Source organism: Callorhinus ursinus, unplaced genomic scaffold, assembly GCF_003265705.2.
Source record: "Callorhinus ursinus isolate GAN/ISIS: 27379988/994484 unplaced genomic scaffold, GSC_fseal_2.0 scaffold92, whole genome shotgun sequence".
NCBI lineage: Eukaryota > Metazoa > Chordata > Mammalia > Carnivora > Otariidae > Callorhinus > Callorhinus ursinus.
This window is the reverse complement of record NW_027397154.1, coordinates 1,135,685-1,158,027: the sequence shown is the minus strand read 5'-3', so window position 1 is coordinate 1,158,027 and position 22,343 is coordinate 1,135,685. Positions and strand designations below refer to the sequence as shown.

The 22,343-nt window shown below is 39.8% G+C and overlaps 1 protein-coding gene across 5 annotated transcripts in view; it reads right to left on the bottom strand.

Moving 5' to 3' along the window:
* ASH1L (ASH1 like histone lysine methyltransferase) overlaps positions 1-22,343 on the bottom strand; it is a 196,858-nt gene that overhangs the window by 93,536 nt on the left and 80,979 nt on the right. For 3 of the 5 annotated variants that reach the window (XM_073888529.1, XM_025858965.2, XM_073888530.1), the window contains exons 4-6: positions 17,987-18,088; positions 10,962-11,700; positions 1,105-1,284 (exon numbers count right to left, since the gene is read on the bottom strand). In XM_073888529.1, the coding sequence (XP_073744630.1) occupies positions 1,105-1,284; positions 10,962-11,700; positions 17,987-18,088 (1,021 nt within the window). The remainder of the gene's footprint in view (positions 1-1,104; positions 1,285-10,961; positions 11,701-17,986; positions 18,089-22,343) is intronic. The other 2 variants (XM_073888532.1, XM_073888533.1) reach the window with 1 other exon arrangement.

Here is a 22,343-nt window from a genome sequence, read left to right as displayed (position 1 = left end):
CTTATAACACATATTTGCACTTTTCCTTTCCTAAAAATATCCTATTTAATTTCCTACAGCTTAATGAGGTAAGTATCTCAAGAGTCCATTAGGTCCATGGTTTTGTGATCTCTATCAAGCAGTGCTTATTTTCCACAACACCACTACATTTCAGAAGCACTGAAAAATCTTTGCATCCTAGTATGTGCCTAGGACAGGCTATCCTCTTCAACTGGAATGCCCTTTTCTACCTTGCAAACTAGTACTGAACTTCCAGAACCTACCTCAACTGTATTCTCTGAGATACCTCTTACTCAGTGACAGGTGGTATCTCTTCAGGCTCTACTTTAAATATTTTTTATTTATCTAGTTGAGAGAGAGAGAGAGAGAGAGAGAGAGAGAGAGAGAGAGAGAGAGAGAGAAAGCGAGTGCACATGAGCAGGGGGAGAGGGAGAAGCAGGCTTCCTGCTGAGCACGGAGCCCGATGCAGGGCTTGATCCCAGGCCCCGGGGAACATGACCCAAGCCGAAGGCAGACACCCAACTGACTGAGGCCCCTAGGCGCCCCCAAGCTCTACAGATTCTTGAGAGTGCTTCTTCAGCTGTACCTTCCCAAGGGAAGAGGACGTTCTTACAAGAAGTATATTTTACTCATCTGACAAAGTGTTTGGAAACAAGAAAGCATTCAATGAATGAAGAATGAATGCAGAAAATCATCAAGGTCATTAGAGATACACACATAGTGCCATTTTTCTTATGTTTAATTAAGAAAAAAGGCACCATTAGAATCCAAACTACAGATATATAATTTAGACAGGCAGAGAGAAGATAAAGATGAGGGAAGATACTGAAATTAGTGTTATACTATGCCAACTAACTAGAATTTAAATAAAAAAATGAAACAAACAAAAACCAACCACCCCAGAAAAAGATCTGAGAAAATAATCAGCCCCAAACAGCACAGGGCAGTATCATGAGAAAAGTGAACACCAAGGTGTTTGTGCTGAGATTCTTATCTGTGTACATTACACTTGTATCATGTTTTCTGATACTCAAAAGTGTTTTTTCGAACATGGAAGAATAACAGGTCTGCAAAGCCTGTCAGCTGATAGGTAATACTACTTACTCTGTAGTTTTGTAAACGTCAGAATACAGCCCTGCTTTCTGATACTTCTTCTTTGGGGGACGTGGGGCCTTCTTTTCCCTTGGGATGAGAGAAAGCACAGGCTGCAAGGTATTTTCAGGTTCGGGAGGCTTGGCTGGGGTTTCAGGAGGACTGGGAATCTCAACTGCTGCTTCAGTAAAGCTAGAAAGACAAGTTTAAAGGAAATGTTTATTATTGGCTATTTAAAGAACAAGACAGCAAGTAAAACACAAGGTACGGGACTTCCTCATCTGACTGTGATGGAGTAACAGATACCAGACTTGTCCTCCTGACAGAAACTATTAGAAATACAGTAAACTACTGTAAACCTGGAGGTTTACGAAACACTTAGCAGGCACTGGATAACAGGACAGCACTCTGACCCTGAGAAAACGGAAAAGAAAAAAAGAAAGAAAAAAAAAATAAGAAGGCGCCTGGGTGGTTCAACCAGTTTCGAGTCCAGCTCTTGATCTTGGCTCAAGTCTTGATCTCAGGGCTGTGCGTTCGGGCCTGTGTGGGGCTCCACGCTGGGTGTGGAGCCTACTTAAGGGGAAAAAAAAAAAAAAAGAATGGTCCTAGAGCAATTTCCCTTTGTAGGGAGGGTGATGGTGGAAGGAGAAGAGCCACAGCAGAGAACAGCCAACGTGATGAACTGAACAGAAAGCAGAGAGGTTGAGGGCACCGGGACTGCTGGGGCAGAGTACTGGCGTGGAGAAAGCCACAGAGGAAAGTAATTCTAGAAATCTGTAAGGGCCTCCCATAGTACACTGCTAAATGCTAGGTTGTGTACATGCAGGGTGAAATTCTATAAGGCTGGACAAAGAACCACCAACCTACTGTATGTTGTAACCTGAACAACTCCCAGAGCTCACACACGATGGCAGGTGATTCCACAAGGCAGAGTGCAAGGACACTGCCTAATACTAGGGCATTCCACAGATATCCCAGAGGGGAGTATCACTCATTTCCATATAGCTCAACTATTCCTCGACTAAAGACCAGCACTAATAAAGCTTAAAAACAGTCTTGAAAAGAATCTAAGCCAAACCACAAGTAACTTAACTGCCTACCAAAAAACCCTGAACATTGGGAAAAGAACAAAAACCACACACACAATTATGCAACATTTACAATGTAAAGAAATTCACAGGGAAAAAAACCCAAAGATTCATGGCCAAATATTTTCTAAATTTGATAAAAAGTATAAACTTAAAGTTCCAAGAAGCTAAACAAACCATAAACAATACAAATTCAAATAAAACAAGGCATATCATAGTAAATCGCTAAAAACTACTCAAGAAAATTTAAGAAGCGAGAGGACAAAATACACAACCTATACAGGAGTACAAAAATAAGAATGAGTGCAGATTTCCTGTCTGAAACAATGCAAGCCAGAAGGCAATGATATAACATCTGTAAGTACTAAAGGAGGAGGAAGGGGAGAAAGAGGGGAAGGAGGAAAGGCCTGTTAAAATAGAATTCTAAGTCAGTCAAAAACATCTTTAAAAATTAAGTTGATTCCTGGGGCGCCTGAGTGGCTCAGTCTGTTAAGCATCTGCCTTCAGCTCAAGTTGTGATCCTGGAGCCCCACGTCAGGCTCCCTGCTCAGTGTGGAGTCTGCTTCTCCCACTTTCTCTGCTCTCCCCCAGCTTGTGCTCCCGCGTGCTCTCTCTCTCTCAAATAAATAAAATCTTAAAAAAAAAAAACTAAGCCAATTCCAGTTCCAGGCAGAGATGGAATAGATACTGCCACTTATCGTTCCACTAAGTAAAACTAAAAACCCTAGAAATTATAAAAAACACAAACATAAGCAAACAGATTGCTAGGGCCCTTGCGACCAAAGCAATGACATGGCAGGGAATTTCCTACATAGTCTTTCACTACTGAGTCTGAGGCAAAAAGAACAAACTGTTTCCCTAATATTATGGACAAGGAAATTGTCTGCTCTCATCATATGTTCAGCATCAAAGAAAAAAGTTCTAGACAGTGCAAAAAGGTGAGAAAAAGAAAAAAACCGGAAGAGTCAGTTCTCTAATTTCATTCTTTTTCAAGATTGTTTTGGCTGTTTGGGATTCCTTGAGATTCCTGATGAATTTTAGGATAGGTTTTTCTATTTTCATAAAAAACATCACTGGGATTGTGCACTGAATCTGTAGATCGCTTTGGGTAGTTCTGGTATTTTAACATTAGGTCTTCCAGTCCATGAACACAAGCTGTCTTTCCATTTATTCACGTCTTCTTTCATTTCACTAAACAATGTTTTGTAGTTTTGTTTTTTTTTTTAAGATTTTATTTATTTGAAAAAGAGAGAGAGATTGAGAGAATGAGTGGGAGGAGGGGCAAGGGAGAAGCAGACTCCCCGCAGAGCAGGGAGTCTGACGGAGGACTCTATCCCAGGACCCTGAGATCATGACCTAAGCCAAAGGCAGACACTTAACCAATTGAGCCACCCAGGCGCCCTGTTTTGTAGTTTTCAACATACAAGTTTTGCCTTCCTAAATTTATTCTTAACTATTCTATTCTTTTTGATGCTACCGTAAGAAGAATTGTTTTCTTAATTTCCTTTTGGGACCTTTTGGGAAAATTGTTGGTTTACAGAAATGCAGCTGATTTTGTATGTGGATTCTGTGTTCTCAACTTTGCTGAACTTGTTCAGTAGCTTTAATAGTTTTTGTGTGAGATATTCAAGGTTTTTGGCATATAAGATCATGGCATCTGTGAACAGAGCTAATTTTATTTTTTCCTTTACAATGTGGATGCCTTTTACTTCTTTCTTGCCCGACGGCTCTGGTTGGGAATTTTAATACTCTGCTGTGTTGAAGTGGCACAGGAGGGCACCTTCCCTCGTTCCTGGCATCAGGGGAAAGCTCTCAACCTCTCACCACTGAGGCTGTCGGCTGTGTTTTTTTTTGTGCATGGCCTTTATTATGTTGAGGTAGTTTCTTTCTGATCATAGAATGCTCAGAGTTTTTATCACAAACATGTATTAGAGTCTGTGAAATTATGTTTCTTCATTTATTGGCATTCGTGTGATTTTTCTTCAGCCTTTTGATGTGATGAATAACCTTAATTGACTTTTAATTGTTGAACAAATCTTACATAACTGGGATACATCATACTTGGTTATAGGATCTATCTATCTACCCATCCATCCGTCTATCCAATCAACTTATTATCTTTTTACCTGTTCTTAAGTGTTTAATCATTTAATTTATTATTTTTTACTGTTCTCCTTTCCAGGCAAATTCATTTCTACTTCTGTGCCTTATTTCTTTCTTCTGCAATCAAAAATGTTTTCTGCTTTCCTGCTTATCACCTACATATATAAATGCTCCAAGTGCCACGTTTCCCCATGTGCTGTCCATAGACCACACACATCAGAATTACCATGACAGCTTACAAGAAATGCAAATGCCTATTCACAGAATTTTAAAAATTCTTATTAATGAAGTCTGGGATGGACAACTTCCTAACCTTGCTGGTATCTATATCCAACACTAGGCACTTATTCTCTCTGTTTTAAAGATTTATTTATTTGAGAGAGAGAGAGAGAGAGAGTGTGTGTGTGTGTGTGTGTGTGTGTGTGTGTGTGTGTGAGGGCAGGGGCAGAGGAGGGGAGAGAGAGAGAGAGAGAGAGAGAGAGAGAGAGAGAAGCAGACTCCCCGCCAAGTGTGGAGCCTGACATGGGGCTTGATCTCACAATCCCGAGATCCTAACTTGAGACAAAATCAAGAGCTGGATGCTTACACAACTATGCCACCCTGTACACTCCCTTTACAAGAACATCCATCTCATTCTACTTAGCCTCTGACACCCTACACTGCACTGCTGCTCTCCCTACTTTGTACCATGGCCCAACTCCTCACTCCATTAGGTCTCTAACATCAAACCCAGGGTCACCATGGTTTCCATACCCCATTTGGATACCTATGCCTAATGGCTTTAAAACAATATTATTTCAAGGGGCGCCTGGGTGGCTCAGTAGGCTGAGTACCCGACCCTTGGTTTCGGCTCAGGTCATGATCTCAGGATCATGAGATTGAGGCCCGAGGTGAGCTCTGCACTCTGCAGTGAGTCTACTTGAGATTCTCAATCTCCCCCCTCCCCGCTCCCCCAGTGCATGCACTCTTTCTCTGAAGAAAAAAAAAAAAAAAAAGTTTTATGGGGGAGCCTGGGTGGCTCAGTCAGTTAAGTGCCAGACTCTTGATTTTGGTGCAGGTCATGATCTTAGGGTCATGAGATCAAGCCCCTTGTGGGGCTCTACACTGGCCACAGAACCTGCTTAAGAGTCTCTCTCTCTCCCTCTGCACCTCCACCACCCACCCCCCCTCGACTTGCATGTGTGCTCTCTAAAAGAAATAAATAAAAAAGATAAAATATGGTTTTATGATATATTTATCTACATCAATACAATACTTTGTTCAGTTTCCATGGTTTTTCTTTTTCTTTTGCTTTATAAAAACAGTACCAGCTAGTAAATCATTTTTAGGGACTTTTTTTTTACTTAATATTATGTTTCTAAGACTCATCCATTATTATTACATATCAGCTGTAATTCATTATTTTTATTACCATATCATATTCCATTGTGTGAAAAACTAGAATATATTTATTCCTTTTAACGGTAATCTTGGATATTTCCATTTTCTATATGTTATAACCAATCTTGCTACTACCTTTCTGAAAAGTGTTTTCTGGTGATTGCTGGGCAAGAGCTTTCTAAAGGGGAACTGCTAGATTATATAGAATTTATTTGTAACACATTTTTTTTGTTATATATTCTGGATACCAAAACTATACACATTATATGTGTTATAAATTTCCCACTTTGTAGCAAGTCTTCATATATTTGCCATGATGATGTTTGATGAGTAGAAATCCTTAGCTTCTTATGCCCAATTATGGCATAGGTTTTATTGGAAGAGTCTAGAGAATTTCCGTAGTAAAGATTTTATTTATTTATTTGACAGAGAGAGACACAGCGGGAGAGGGAACACAAGCAGGGGGAGTGGGAGAGGGAGAAGCAGGCTTCCTGCGGAGCGGGGAGCCTGATGCGGGGCTCAAACCCAGGGCCCTGGGATCATGACCTGAGCCGCAGGCAGACGCTTAATGACTGAGCCAGCCAGGCACCCCTGGAAATTCTTAGTTTTAATATAATCCAGTATATCAGTCTTTACTTGTATGATTACTGCTTTTGATATCTTGTTTATGAAATCCTTCCTGACAACAGGGTTGTGATATTTTTCTCCTTCCATCTATTAGACTTAGAAAGTTTAAAAAGTTTTGCTTTTAATGCTTATGGATTCAGTCAACTGGGAATTAATTTTATTATACAGGATAAGACAGAATCCAATTTCTTTTCCATTACTATGTGATATCAATTTTTTTTAAAGATTTTATTTATTTATTTGAGAGAGAGAGAGCACAAGAGGGGGTAGGGTCAAAGGGAAAAGCAGACTCCCCGCCAAGCAGGGAGCCCGAAGTGGGACTCGATCCCGGATCATGACCTGAGCTGAAGGCAGTCGCTTGACCAACTGAGCCACCCAGGCGCCCTGTGATATCAACTTTTAGGGCACAATTTATTAAATATTGTTTTCTGTCCCTATTTTATTTTTTTTAAGATTTTTATTTAACAGAGATAGAGAGAGAGCACAAGTAGGCAGAGCAGCAGACAGAGGGAGAGGGAGAAGCAGGCTCTCCACCAAGCAAGGAGCCCGAGGCGGGGCTCGATTCCAGGACCCTGGGATCATGACCTGAGCCGAAGGCAGCCGCTTAACCGACTGAGCCACCGAGGCGCCCCTTCTGTCCCTATTGCAGTGTTACCTCTGTCATATAGCAAGCTTGCATACATACGTGCTTCTGTTTCTCTTACAGAAGAGAAACTACTGTGTTCTGTTCTACACTGGCTTAATACACCATAGCCTGAAATTAAGTCTTGGGACAAAAACCTTTACTTTATTCATTAATTCCATTCCCTGGAATACACCGTAAAGAAATGAGTGCCCACATCCATCAGTGGACATTAAAGGAATTTTAAGAGAAACATTTTTGGATAATAGCCTCAAAGTGGAAATAACCCAACAGTAAAATGGAAAAACTGTATTGTAGACAAACAACGGATTAGTACACAATAAAAAGAAGGTAACTACAGCAATGTGTAACAACATAGATGGTTTAACATGTATATATATGGTGAGCAAAAAAGGTGAGACACAAAAGCATATTTCATGTATAAATTCCATCTAAATGAAGTTCAGTAAGGATAAACTAAAGAATATTGTCAGGGTTACATACTTAAATGGTATTAAAAAAGTTATAGATGTGGTTACCTTAGAAGTCAGGAGACTGATTATGGCTAATGGTAGGCAAGCAGTTTGTGATTGGGAAGGCACATGGGATGCTAGCTAGCAGTGTTCCATACATTCACCCCTTCTATGTCTACATTGGTTGTTAACTTTGGGAAAAAAATTTTAACCTGATTTATGTTTTTTTTTTTTTTTAAAGATTTTATTTATTCGACAGAGAGAGACACAGCGAGAGAGGGAACATAAGCAGGGGGAGTGGGAGAAGGAGAAGCAGGCCTCCCGCAGAGCGGGGAGCCCGATGCGGGGCTCGATCCCAGGACACCGGGATCATGACCTGAGCCGAAGGCAGACGCTTAACGACTGAGCCACCCAGGCGCCCCATGTTTATGTACTTTCTGTATGTGTATTCCCCTCCTTACTTCCCTCACCATCTCTAAAGAGGTTTTTTATTGTTTTTGTTTTTTTTTTTAAAGTTTATTTATTTATGTAAGTATCTCTACACCCACCTGGGGCTCAAACTTATAACCCTGAGATCAAGAGTCCCAAGCTCCACCGACTGAGCCAGCCAGGCGCCTCTAAAGAGTTTTAATGAGACGAGAATGATCCTTTTATTTCAAATGTGGTTGAATTTTCTTGTAAACCGTCCAGTCCTGCTGCTTTTTTTTTTGCCATAAGATTTTAAATTAAAATTCCATTTATAGAAAAGAAGCACTCAGGCTATTTCTTCTTGGGTAGGTTTTTCCTAGGAATACGTACATCTCAACTATTTGTTGGGTGTAACGTGCTTAGAGTCATTTTTTAATCTCTCATATATAGCTTATCTCCTTTTTAACTCATAATGTTCTTCATTGATCAACTCTACCAGCAGTGTGCATATTTTATTAGTCTTCAAGGAACTAACTTTGGTCTTCGGTGATTCTTTCTATTGTACCTTAGCTTTGTTAATTTAATGTATATGTTAATTTCTTCAAATTCTAAAATGTAATTTTGTGGAAAATTAAAGTGTTTAATGTTGGTGACTATGATACTAGAATTTCCTGGAATGGAAAGGCTTTTCTGGAATAAAGCCTTTTCTCTGAAGCACATTTTTTTTTTTTTTAAGATTTTATTTATTTGACAGAGAGACAGTGAGGGTGGGAACAAGCAGGGGGAGTGGGAGTGGGAGAAGCAGCTTCCCGAGGAGCAGGGAGCTGGATACAGAGCTCAATCCCAGGACCCCAGGATTATGACCTGAGCAGAAGGCAAGACACTTAACAGACTGAGCCACCCAGATGCCCCTCTTTTCAGTATTTTAAAGCCTCAGTGACTAAAACGGAAAAACACTGATACTAAAATAGTCTGATGGGAAGAAACAATAAAAATAGACCCTAAGACCCCAAAACATTTAAAATTTAGTATATAATAAAGGTATCATTTCCAATAAGTAGGGAAAAATTAATCAATAAATAGTGCTAAGACTACCATTTAAAATTTTTTTAAAGTTTAAATTACATCTCTTTTTAAAACGAAATCTCTATTTTCCTGCCTTTCCAAAAAAAATACTACAATTCAGTGGGAATATAAAGAGTAAAAACTACATACAACATAAAAACAGCCATGTTTATAAAACTAACCTTGACAATGAGTGATCATAAATATAGCACTAACTCATAACTTGTACTAAAGCAAATTTCAACTGATTTAAACACCTATATGCAAAAGCTTATATGGAGGGCGCCTGGGTGGCTTAGTTAGTTAACCATCTGCCTTTGGCTCAGGTCATGATCCCAGGGTCCTGGGATCGAGTCCCGCATTGGGCTCCCTGCTCAGCAGGGAGTCTGCTTCTCCCTCTTCCTCTGCCCCTCCTCCTTGCTCATTCTCTCTCTTAAATAAATAAATAAAAATCTTAAAAAAAAATAAAGGTAATATGGAATCCATTAAAGGAGAACAGTTAAATAAATTATTCTATATTCTTAGCATGGAGTAAGGTAATTCTACATGTCCTAATGACAAGATCTCTGAGACACATGATGAGAAAGAGTTAAAAACTACAGTGTGTTACCACTTATATAAGACAACAGCTTTGCAGATGCACCCATTTGTACAGGTATAAGAAAAGATATCAAAGTATACATAGTATACTGATTTTTTTTTTTTTAAAGATTTTATTTTTAAGTAATCTCTACACTCAGAGTGGGGCTTGAATTCACGACCCCAAGGTCAAGAGTCACATGCTCCCCGGACTGGGCCAGCTGGGTGCCCCTCCGTGGTACAATGTTCACAGTCACGCCTTTGAGGAGAACAGGATTTGAGAGGAAATGAGATCATGTGAAAAGAGACTTAACTTTTCAATCAGTAAGCTTTCAGCTTCACTAAAAGTAGTACAAGCACATACTACAATGAAAAAAATTTCAATCCCATATATTCTCTAGGAAAAAAAAGTATTTTTCCCAGATGTATGCATTAGAGAGATATGAAAAACCTCTCTATATAGGATTCACCAAGGCAGATGGCAGAGAAAAAGACTGATAAACTCTCACTGTTGTATTATTGTTTGGCAAGAAAATAAAAAGAAAACAACAAACACAAAGGGTTATCATTCTGACTGTATATAATGAGTACCTAAAAAATAGGTAAGGTACATAAACAAATACTAATGTCCCAATATGCAAATAAGTGCAAATTAAAATAAGTAGGAAGCAACATTTAGGAAGTATATTTCACCTAAATTAAACTGATGAAGACATTTTTGCCCTGCCTCCGATAAAGATTTTTAGAAAGATAATTGCCAGGGTAGGTAAGAGTGGGCGGTAAGAAGTATATGACTATTACTGTATAAAATTAGTAGAAGTATAAATTGGTGTAGCTTTTAAGAGAGCAGTTTGAAAATAAATGTTAAGAGGCTTAAAAACGTGTCTAGCAGTTTTAATTTGTATTTCTCTAATTGTGAACAGGGCCGCCATGTAACTATGAATGAGCATGCTGTATTTAGTAAAGGAAAAGTCATCTGCAAATGGTGAATACTATATTATAACTCATTTAAAACTACCAAGCGTACCTTCAGGGAAAGAATCTGGTTGGACACGTAACAAAAGGATTAAAAGCTCTTTTTTGGGGAGTGATTTTTGGCTCTGCACTCTACACCTTTTAGAAAAAAGTAAGACTATAATAAGGAAACTATGAAGAAAATAAATCTAACATGCAGAAAAATGTGTGACGACAGGATGAAAAGTCTGGAGCACAGAGAAGAGTGTGAGCCTAAAACTAATCCCAGGCACACAGCTATGTGTTGGGTAAAACACATAACCTCTCTGGGCCCTTGAATTCCTCCTCTGCAAAGTCAGGGTTTCAGCCTGGACTGTTACATCCCATGTGCTTCTTAATATTTCATAATTGCGGGCAGCCATAAATAACACTTTTAAATAAAACAGAAGAGCAGGTTTTACATAATGAAAGGTTAGGAGGTTACCTGAAGAATTAAGCTGCATATGTATGTTACGTTTATAAAAAGCTGTTTTTCTCCCCTCAGATAAAATGTCAAACAAGGATACTTACCTCTTAGTATGCTCTTGCTCTTCCTCTGGGAATGGCTTCTGCTTTTTCTTGGTCTGTTCTTCCAACAGCCAACTTTTCCTCTTCAGCCCCTTCTTATGTTCTGGACTCAGGTTTACGCTCTGTACAACAGCCTCAATGACATCTGTAACTGTGTCGGGACGGAGGGGTAGGGCTGCTCTTTCTTCGCCTTCATTCGAGTCAGGGCTGACAAACCGGGCAGCCTGGAATGCTTGCATTGACACCACAGCCTGGAGAGGGCATTTCCGAGGTCGCCCTGGTCTGCGTTTCACAAAGTTATTCCCTGTCCTGGCCTGTCTCTGAAGTTTTTTGGCTTTTAATATTTTATTGACATGGTCCAGGTTTTTCTTAGTGGCCAAGATTTTGTCATAATTGCACATTTTCCGAGCTTGGCGCTGCATGGCTTCCACAACACTTCTCTTGATATGATGGGGCGAGCAGCTGCTCGGCAGCTTCTCAGACAGGAGTGAGATGCTACTACCGCAAGAGTCACCGGGGGCTGAGGGCACCAGAAGGCTGTCCGGTTTTCCCAGGGCTCGCTCCCTGCTGTGGCTGCGGCCTGGACTGGAGGGAGGTGGCCCCGAGGCAGATGCAATCACAGCATCTATATTCTTCTCCAGGGGCTCCTGGTCCTCATGTTGGACCATCCGCTGCAGCAGACTATCCACAGAGTCATCCCCGGAAGCAAGCAATCTTGGACTTCGAGAGGGAACTCCGTTTACTAAATAAGACAACAAATCACACATAGAGACAAACTGAACACAGCTAGTCATTTAAATTAACTTTTTACATCAAAGGAATACTGCTCCATTTTTCTTAACAGGATTAAACATCCTAACACCATATGCATTTGTCTCTCCCAAGCAAGCTGATGGTTTATTTTCCTGAATAAGGCGTATTACAGTAATCATGATAAATTCAAAATTGGCCTGTTTCCCTAACAATATGTGAGTTAAAAAGCAACAACAACAATTCTCACTCTCTGAGATGAGGAGCAGAAAGAAATAGTGTATTTCTTCAAAACTGACAGTCCATCTAACTGTAGAGACTTGCCAGTTAAATGCTGGTGGTATTTCTAGTTCAGTGCTTTTTCTGACAATGCTGCAAGTACAAAGGATATAAGTGAAACTTCTTAAGAAAAGCTTTAAAACTAGAATACTAAACATATGTATAAACTAATTTAAAGAACACATGTTGACGGTAAGATCGGAAAATAAGTGGCCTTCAATGAATCTTGTTATCTTAGTGGCCCAACGACTTGGTGATCTTTGTTTCTTCAAATACCACTCCACACGTTTTTATGACTACACATAATGTGGGAAATGCTCACCTTCCTCTGGCAAGCCATATTAGTTTTACAGTATCTGTAAACATCAGATTGTAACAGGGCCATTTCCCAAGAGACCTAGTTGCTTACTATTAATGAACAAAGGTCGTACTTTTCCAAAGCTGATCAATGGATTTCCTACCTATGTGAGTTTAAAATGTGGTACTATTCTAGGTACTCCTTTACAAGCCTGGGGCATTCTAGATTCCGTCTCATCAATTTTTCTCAAATTACCAGTAACTTCCTTCAGATAATATCCAGTAGAGTCTTGTTTAAATTCAGGATTTTTCAAATTTCAAATTCTCAGACCTATTAAATATCACTACTTCTTAAAATCTGGCCTCCACTGTTTCTCTGGTAATACATTTTGATTATCTTCCAGTTACTTGCAACACTATCAGATTTAACTGTAGAGGTCCCTAATCCCCGATACTGTGTCTTTACTTTTCATACTTACTTCCCCAATGGCAACATGTTTATTCTCACAGTTTCAATGATAAGAACACACATACGCATCTTCAATTTTCTCTGAAGATGACCACAATGAGAACTGCTTCCTTCCTATACCTGGCTTGAGTCCGTGAGCATTTCTCACTTTCTCTGGTACAAGTGCTTTCCTCGTTGAACTCTCCAAGCTCTTTGGCAATTCATTCAACTACCACCTATATTCTGAGATGCCCAAATCTCTATTTTCTGGATAAAACTTTTCTTCTACTTCTCTACTTTTGCATGTTTCACAGATTTCTCAACTCACATTCACAACTTAAGTCATTACCTCCTCCTTCAACCTTGCTCCTCCAGACTACGAACCTCAGTGAACGATACCATAAAGGCAACTCTTCTACATTATATATATGGAGCACCAGTTACAAGGCAGGAATTTTGTCAGCCAAGCTCAGGTCACATCATCTATTATTTCTCCTCTACTCTCCCCACAAACCATAAAATGTGGTTTTATGTTAGTCTGGTCTCTTCAACCTATCCACTTTCCTTCACACTACCACAGCCACTCGATACTAAGCTAACCTTGTCTCCCTGCCCTAAAGCAACAGCCTACCTGCTTGTAGAGCTATTACAACCTGTACCCAAGTCTTTGTTCTCCCACCAAGTGGTAGCATTTAATTCTCCTCTTGAGTATGAGCTGCCCTTAGTGAGGTGCTTCTAGCAAAGAGAATTCCACAGAAGAACATGCTGATTTCCAAGTTCGGGTTAGAAAAGGCAGGACACATTCCACCTGGGTCTCTCTGAGAACATCTGCCCTTGGAAACCCAGCTTCCACAGTATAAGTCAGTCTAGGCAGGATACTGTCCTGTTTCCCAATAGATCCTGCTAAGGTCATAGACAATAGCTTTCATAACAACGACTGCAGCCATCAGTAAAACCATATATTAAACATATACTATCCCTTTTAGTGTATTTATCCCTTTGGATGTATTTCAAAACAGAGCATTAGTTCAAGGATGGGCCCTAAGATGTCTTGTACAAAACTGTATTTGTTCAGTTGTTTATGTATCTCAATTACTAAACAGAGGGTCTCTAAACTCTCTACTATTTCATTTTTTTGTCTGTAACTAGAAGGTTAGGCCATAGTTCTGACTGAGTGATTTGCCTTTTGAATGCAAAATAAAGGTTGTCACTCTTGTGCTACTGGAGTAAATGAGAATGCTAGGTCAACCAATACTGAGGATGTACTGAGCAAAAACACTTAAGTTTATACGGAATAGGAATTAAATTTGCATTTGGCTCTGGAATAAACTCAGGGCACTACCATTCGACAACAAATTTTCATTAATTTTTTTCTGGGTCCCACAGGCAATATAAATCTGCATGTGAGGGGAGCATCTGCCTTCAGCTCAGGGCATGATCCCAGGGTCCTGGGATCGAGTCCTGCATTGGGCTCCCTGCTCAGTGGGGAGCCTGCTCCTCCCTCTCCCTCTGCCCCTCCCCCTGCTGTGCTTTCTCTCACTCTCTGTCAAATAAATACATAACTAAAACCTTAAAAAAAAAAAATCTGCATGTGAGACAGGAGGTGAGAATGAGCTTGTGGAGAGGTGCTCCTTTTCTTGCTCCTGCCTTCTTCTGTGATGGGTTGGTTTCCATTTGCTCTTACCCTGGTAAATGTCACCTTTAGGGAGTGCCAGATTTATGCAGGGAAATCTGATGTGAACCTCTGTGCTGCTCAGGCTCTACGCCACCAGGAATGAGGCAGATGTCAAACGGTTCTAATACTCTTTAGTTCTGTTGGATCAAGCTTTCTGAAAACGTCTGGTTTCCTATTTATTTATCTCAAAGTTCAGCAATGTTTTAAGAAATGTTTTCCAAGTTTTATCTAGTATTTTAGTTTTAGGGACCAAGAAGTTTGTTTGCTCAGTACATCTAATTTACCTCATTGCTGGAAATAAAGAGCTCAAATTTATACCAACCAAGGCCACCTGAATTCTAGCAGTCCCTTCTCAAGCAGCCAAACTGCTCTAACTCTGCACTTGCAAACTGGTTTTATAAAAATCATCTTCCCAATTATTAATGTCCAAATCTTTCTTGACCTCTCCGTGACATCTGACATGAAGAGGCTTCCATTACATGTACTCTTTGATCCTTCTACACAAACATCTGTGCAAAACTTTTATGTCATCACTGACACCTTCTCTTCCACTCCCCTCCAATGCGAATGTTTCTTAAATCTGCGTTCCTGCTGTCCCCTCTGGGTTAGCTCACTCACTGCCAGATCCATGTTTCTATTACATACTGCTAGGTCTGCATCTCTACCAGACGTCCTGCTCAAACTGCAAGCCACTGCTTCCAAATGGTTCACTAACATCTCCACCTCAACAGCCCAAACGCTGCTCAAATTGAACATATCCAAACCTGAAGCCATTATTGATGCATTTCTTCACACATTTCTTGTCACATTCCATTCTCCACACTGTAATGCTGTAGAGATTTCCAAAATGTGTATGTGGTAGACAGTGCTATTATCATAAATATCTGCTGCCCTGCTTTCCATAACATTATACTCCCCCCACTTCCTTAACAGAAGTCTTAACCATGTGATCTGCTTTAGCACTGAAATGTGGGCAGAAACTCTTAAGAGCTGGTCAGCGCTTTACTGTGCTGCTCACCCTCTGTCACAAGATCAGCAACACTGCAAAAGAGGCTCTGCTGACAGGGTCCTAGAGGGAAGACAACACACAGCAGACCCGCAGTGGTCACAAGGCATGAACAAAAGGAAGACTGTGGTCTGAAGCCACTGAAATTTTGGGCCTTTTTTAGCACCGCAAAACCTATCTTATTCTCAATTATACAATATATCAAATAATTTTTATCTTCTCTGTTCAAAATCCTTCAGTGGCTCCCAACCGCCTCCACAACAGAGTCTCAATGCCTTCAAACGAAACAAACACACAAAAAGGCCTATGCTGTATGGGGTCCAGTCTGTTACTACTTTTACAGCCTCACTCTCTACCACCGTCACATAATATCCCTCACACACCAGTAACACCAATGTGCTGCTCTCCAAAAATAGCGTTCTCTTTTATGGTTCTGGGCCTTTCTTTGTGTTAAACACCCTCTTACTCTTCACTCTGCCCCACGTGTCGACACAAATGACGGTAGTTTATGGGTCACACCTTGAGGGGTGTCTTCTTTAGTCACGCACATGGTAAGTGCTGGAGTTCCTCTGCATGTCACCACATCTGCTCACTGGTCCGTTACAGAATTTAACACACCTTTGCTGGTGACTATGTCAGAATCCTTGAGGCTAGGAGCCTTATCTTATTCATGTTTGTATCTCCAATGCTCAGGCTTCAGTTACTCTCCATAAATATTTACCTGAGTGAATAGAACAGTCGTATGGTAAGAGTAACTTTATGGATCTAGGTATTATTTCCTTTGTTTACTAAAGTAAAATATGTTGGTGATTTTCTTCGGTGGCTGTCTCCTTGGAATCTCATTCTTTCTTTTCAGGGGTTGGCAAGCTTTTTCTGTAGAAATCTCAGTGGTAAATATTTTAGGCTTTCGAGGACACATATGATGTCTCACATACACTTTTTCCCTTCTCTCCTTTATCTTTTTAGGCAATCCTTTAAACACAGAAGACCAGGGACAGCTGGGTGGCTCAGTCGGTTGAGCGTCCAACTCTTGGCTTTGGCTCAGGTCATGATCTCAGGGTCGCGGGATCGAGCCCTGTGTCAGGCTCTGCAGTTGCTGGGGAGTCTGCTTGAGATTCTCTCCCTTCCCTTATCCCTTCCCCTCTACTCCTCTCCTCTCTCCCAGCTAGTCCTCTCTCTCTCTAAATAAAATCTTAAAAAAAAATAAAAGTAAAAACGATTTCTAGCTGAGGGCTGCACTAAAAGAGGCCTTGGACAGCCTCTGGTCCACAGGCTGCAGTTTACTAAGCCCTGGCTTAGGTCGATACCATCAAAAGTAGTCACTCACTGTTTAAGAATCTCTCTGAAGCAGTATGAAAACAAAGCGCTCTGAGAGACAAAACCCTCACTGCTGCTTGAGTTCAACTGTACCTCTGGCACAATGGTGCTAATAAAAAGCTTCAAACATGCTGAAGCCCATCATCAGATAAATTCAACAAGCATGACACGGGTACAATTTGACAGGCTGGCCTTGAACTGATGAAGGAATCAGATTTTCTGACTATAAGTCACAAGTGATCCACCAATCAAAAAATATGACAAAAAGCCAAGAAATGGTATGTCACTTCTTGCCTAAAATTTTTAATGGTTCCTGAGTGTTATTAATAAGGTTCCCTACATGCCTTTCCAGTCTCATCTTTAGTCCCTTTACCTAACCACATTGGCTCTTTTATTTAATTTCTTAAACTCACTATTCTCCCCTTTACATATGTTACTTCCACTGCCTAGAATGATCCTACCAGTGCACATCTCTCCTGATGACACTGACAGATTAGAAAGGACTTCTTTCTCTGCAATCCTCAGAGGACAGATATATATACATATATCTGTATACCCTAAATATGAGATATATATCTGTAATACATATATATTACCCTCTAGTTTTGTTTTTTTTATAAACACACAATCAGTAAAAAGCAAAAATTGAGAGCATCCTCTAAATCTATGTATGAACTACACAAATATGATATACTGTATTAAGAGGTTATACATATTTAAAATATATAAACATTACACATTTTAAAAGTTGAGGTTAGAAATAAGTATTAATAGAGATTCTTCTTACAACCTCATAAATTGTTTTGCACATCTCAGAGATGTGTAAATGCTACTTCGGAAACTAAGACAATTTTATATACATAGCCAAGCCTTTATTAAACAGTTCCAATCCACATTGCCCTCTAACACCACACACTCCTTTACCTCAACTCAACTTTTAAAATCTCTATTTTGTGTCTGCCTACTTTTGTACCTAGTCATTTTGAATTATTCCCTCTGGACCACATCAAAACCACTACACATCTGGGAGCAAGCTTACCTGGACTTAAGGAGCACAAAAGGGAGGACCAGGACACTGGTTTAGTGAGCACTTCTGCTCAGTCACACATCCCACAACCGCTTTTGTTTTTTTCTATGGTACGTAAATACAAATTGTAATTTATGTTGTAAAAGTTTATAGTATCATATTTTAAGTCTGTTCACAAGTAACAGATGGGAAATTCTAGTTAAAGTCTGGTAAAACAAACAGTACTTGCCTGTTGAAGAAGTACTCTCAGATGACGACCTCTTCCGGGTAGGGCTACAGGTTGTGCTCTCTGATGGTCGCTGGGAAGACTTTTCTGAGGTTGGCAGAGAACCTGGAGAGAGGGGAAAAGATAGACATCATAGGAAAATTCAAGTCTAAAAATAAAGTCAAATGATTTTGTGTGAGAACTGTAATATTTTAGTTGTTGTCACTGCCATTCCCTGCAATAACACAACTTTTAAGCTGACAATAAGTAGACAATAAGCAGACGACAAACCATACTATGTGCTGCCGACAGAATTTCACAGGTCTCATATACATGATTTTCTCCTGTTACGTTAACAGAGGGAAAACTAGTTTTAGTGGAAGAATGAACAGAATACACAATTTAGTTTTTACGTATCACTACTATGAAACATATTAAGACATTTATTGATAAAGGTCACTGGCAATATTCTAATCATGTCTATTCCTGAAATTCAAATTCATCATATGAACTGACAAACAACATTTATAATGCAATTAATTAGGAATGACTAATGTGAGAAAGCAGGTCCACCCTGAGCATTTCATTTGATAGAATCAGAGGTGAGAAGCAGAGTCAGACCTTAAATCAGTACATCCTATCTACTCCACAGAAGTCACTTTCCTAGTCTGTGTGTTTCCTCTACAGCATACTCGAGAAGAACTGGTGACTAATTTATCCATGGAACAGAGCAAACCTACTTTAAAGCTGTACACATAAGGTTCCTATATACATAAGAGGTCATAAAGACAAAGAAACAATTTCCTTTCAAAAAGTTACACTTTTTGCCAAAACCCGAAATCAATGCAGCATAATTTAACACATTTCTTACTGAAAAGTATGTTGTTCAGGAAAGATTATTTTTCTGGATAAAATATACTTGGTTCTGATACAGGATTCCTTATAACCAAAAAAGCCAGCTGTAGAGAACCCATAATAAATATCCATCTCATGTTTATCAAAAAACTAGCAGTACTGTGAAATGTTCACTTTTAACTAGAAATTACAAATAGAAAGCCTTACATGTAACCAGAAGCACAAAAGGTACAAGAAATCAAATACCTGAAGATGAGATTTTTAAGATCTGCCTCTAAATGAGAGTTAACTCCTTAATGAAGACGTGACTAAGTGAATGAAGAACAACCTGAGGACAGAAGAACTGAATGGAGCTACGTTTCTAGTATTTCCCTTTCTCTGAGAGAAATAATAAACCCCGAGCTCTGTTTTATTTATATAGTATCTTAAATCACATCACTGTAAATCCTCTTTTAGCAGGCTCTTTTAGCGTTGCCCAGGTGAGATATAGGACTATGTGTTGCCATTCAAGAGTAACAAGTTAGATTTTTGGGAAACTGATATTGTGATAGTACAACCTATTTCTCAAACAGTGACGACTAATGTGAGATCTAATCAAGAAGCAATACTGTTTATTGTTGAATCTTAAAAATAAATACAAAGGGATTTTAAAAACCAACAGTATAATAAATCTCCCCTAGATTGTGGTTCAGATAAAATTTCCATTAAAGAGCTAAATACCACAATAAAAATATCTAAGTGAAGACATAACTTTTTAAGTATTAATACTGAAAAATTCATGCACTGGACAGATAAATATTTCCTACTCAGACACACAGCCAAGACAGAAGACAACAGTGGCCAAGAAGCTTGAGACATCAGTGAACTCTCTATCACTATTCTCCTGATGAATGGGCAAACAATCTTAGATTAACTACAAGGGAAAGGAGGTGTTAGAGAGTACTTTTTATAAAGTCTTCTCTCTCAGTCATAAACTAACATTTATTGAGGGCACTTTATATGCTTAGTCCTATGCTAGACACTGTGGAGGTGGGGGAGAGATATAAAAACAGCATACAAGTCTCTGCCCTCAAGGAGCTGATCTAGGATCTTGAATGTCATCATGTACTACATTTCAGATGGCATTTGTGCCATCCATTCTTGAGCTCCGTCTTCAGTTTCTAGGCTATTTGGTAACGTTTCCCAAATTTCTTGCTCATCTTCAAGAAAGTCTTGATGAGGCTTCAACTGTACCTTTGATCATCAGGATATCCTGAGAATCACCCTGCCTGGCCTCACCCACCTCAGGGTAAAAGAGGGTACAGGCACTTTCTTCAAAGCTCCTTCTTTTGGTGGCATCTGGAGCTGCAGAGGAGGCAGTGGGAGGTGGAATGGGGGTCAGATCCCCGGAGATCGTTATTGGCAGCATTGTACAGCAATTCCTGAGAAACTGAAACAATTGAGAGAGACATGGCTTAGCTCACTTAGCTTCTGAGCCACTTTTCATTTCCTGAAAGTAATGGAGGCCAGCAGCCCATTCTTAGGATTTAACAGGAGATTGGAATAAAACTTCATTCAGGCTGGTTCTCATTTTTCATTTTAAAAGTCTGTTTGAATTCCCTTTTCATAAAAAGCAGAGATGTTCTTAACAATATTCCGTATTTAAGGGGAATAAGGATGTATCCCTGAGATATAGATCTCTAGGGTTTGGTAATCATCAGATCTAGATCCTTATTTCATTTAAAAACGTTGCTTATAGGACAATAAGATGATGAGAATACGTGAAAAAAATGACCTAATGATGTAAAGCAACCAAGATTAAGACTGGAAAATGATGACCAAAACTTCCATGCATGAGGTAGCAACCTGTTAAGGATGTTCAAACTGGCCTAAGAGCAGAAATCATCGGAAATCTGCAAACATTATCTCCAACACTGCCAAAAACGTACTGTGCAGCTGGGTGGCTGGAGAAGAGCAAAGTAACACCCAGACAGAACAAGCATGTCCATTTCAAAAGAGACCAATAAATCCATGTTTCAAAACCTAAAATAGAGTGCAGCGCAGAACTGTGTGTGGTGGAGTGTTAAGTACATCACCAAGGGGCAAGGTGCCCTGAGTTTGAGTCCTGGCTCTGCTACAAATTAGATTTTAAGATCCAGGCAGGTAAATGCACTTGAATGTTGGTTTGATAAAGCACTCTAACTCACACGGCTAATGTGAATCCCAAAGTGAAGCAATATAAAAAATTAAAAGGGTTTTTATAAATGTCATACTATTATACATAAATTAGCTCCTTGTTAAATTTTTAGACCCTAATTACTTAGTAATGTCACTGACAGGTGTAGGCAACTATTCGATATTAAAATAACAATTAAAGAAGGGCAGGGACTTACGCCCAGTTAGGAAATGAAACTAATGCAGACTATCAAGCATCCTTCTTAAACATCAAGAAGAGCCAGGAAAAGAAGTACATCTGACAGGGAAGTAGGAGTAAGAAGGTACCTCCAAGGCTCATAGGTACCCACAAGGCTGGAAAAATCTCCTCTGGAGTGAATCTCGAATCCACTGACTCTGGAGCACAGCTTCTCCAGGCCTAGGGTTATGCTCCGGATTACATCCATAAAACCCGCTGTGCCCACAGGAGGCACGAGAACTCGGTCAACGCCGTTCCGGAGGAGCGCGGCCGCCTGCTTCCCCTGCGCGCTGCTCACCGCTCCCACATGGCGGACTCCTCAGGCGGTGACTGCGCGGCGGCCTCCGTCACGTGATACGGGTTTGTTCACGGCTCATCAGGAGTCACTTCAGCTCTGCCTGGGGGGCACGTGAAGCCCCTCCACTCCTTGTAGGACAAGAGGTTCGTATGGATTCCAGTTCAAGAAACTCTGGCACTCCATCAAAGAATACACACGGAGACTACATACAATTTTACTTATCAGAGACTTCCCACCATTTCTCATTTCAATATAATATAAAGCCGAATAATTAAATACTTCAGAAGTAAACAGAATATAAATGGGATTCTTCAATTCACAAAACTATTGGGTAGAAACACTACTGAGTGTCTCATTACTCAGATATCTGGCAGCTTCAGAAATATGTTTAGAAATGCCACACACATAAATGAAGTACAAATTACAGATAAATCACAAAAGAAGTACCCAAATAAAACTGCACTTCAGCATAAATGTAAGTTGATTACTACACGTATATTCTTTCTCTTCAGTTGGAAAAACAGAGGTCTTCATGTAAAACAGAAGGCAGACTATCAGTAAGGAGGGAAACTGAAAGGGGAGAATATCATAAATTGGGAAAATAATGAGGGAACTAAGAACTGAACACAGACATGTGAAGGAACCTTGGAGGTAGTATTGACTATAGGGTCTCTGGGTTTTACCTGGCCACTATTCAATGAGCTTTTAAACATAAAGACAAGACTTTGGGGAAACATTTTTGCCAAATTAGACAAAAAGGGGGAAAGGTGGTACTTACACAGCAAAACCATAAGAAGAAATCATGGATAAGAAAGACAGAAAGTTGAGAAAACAAA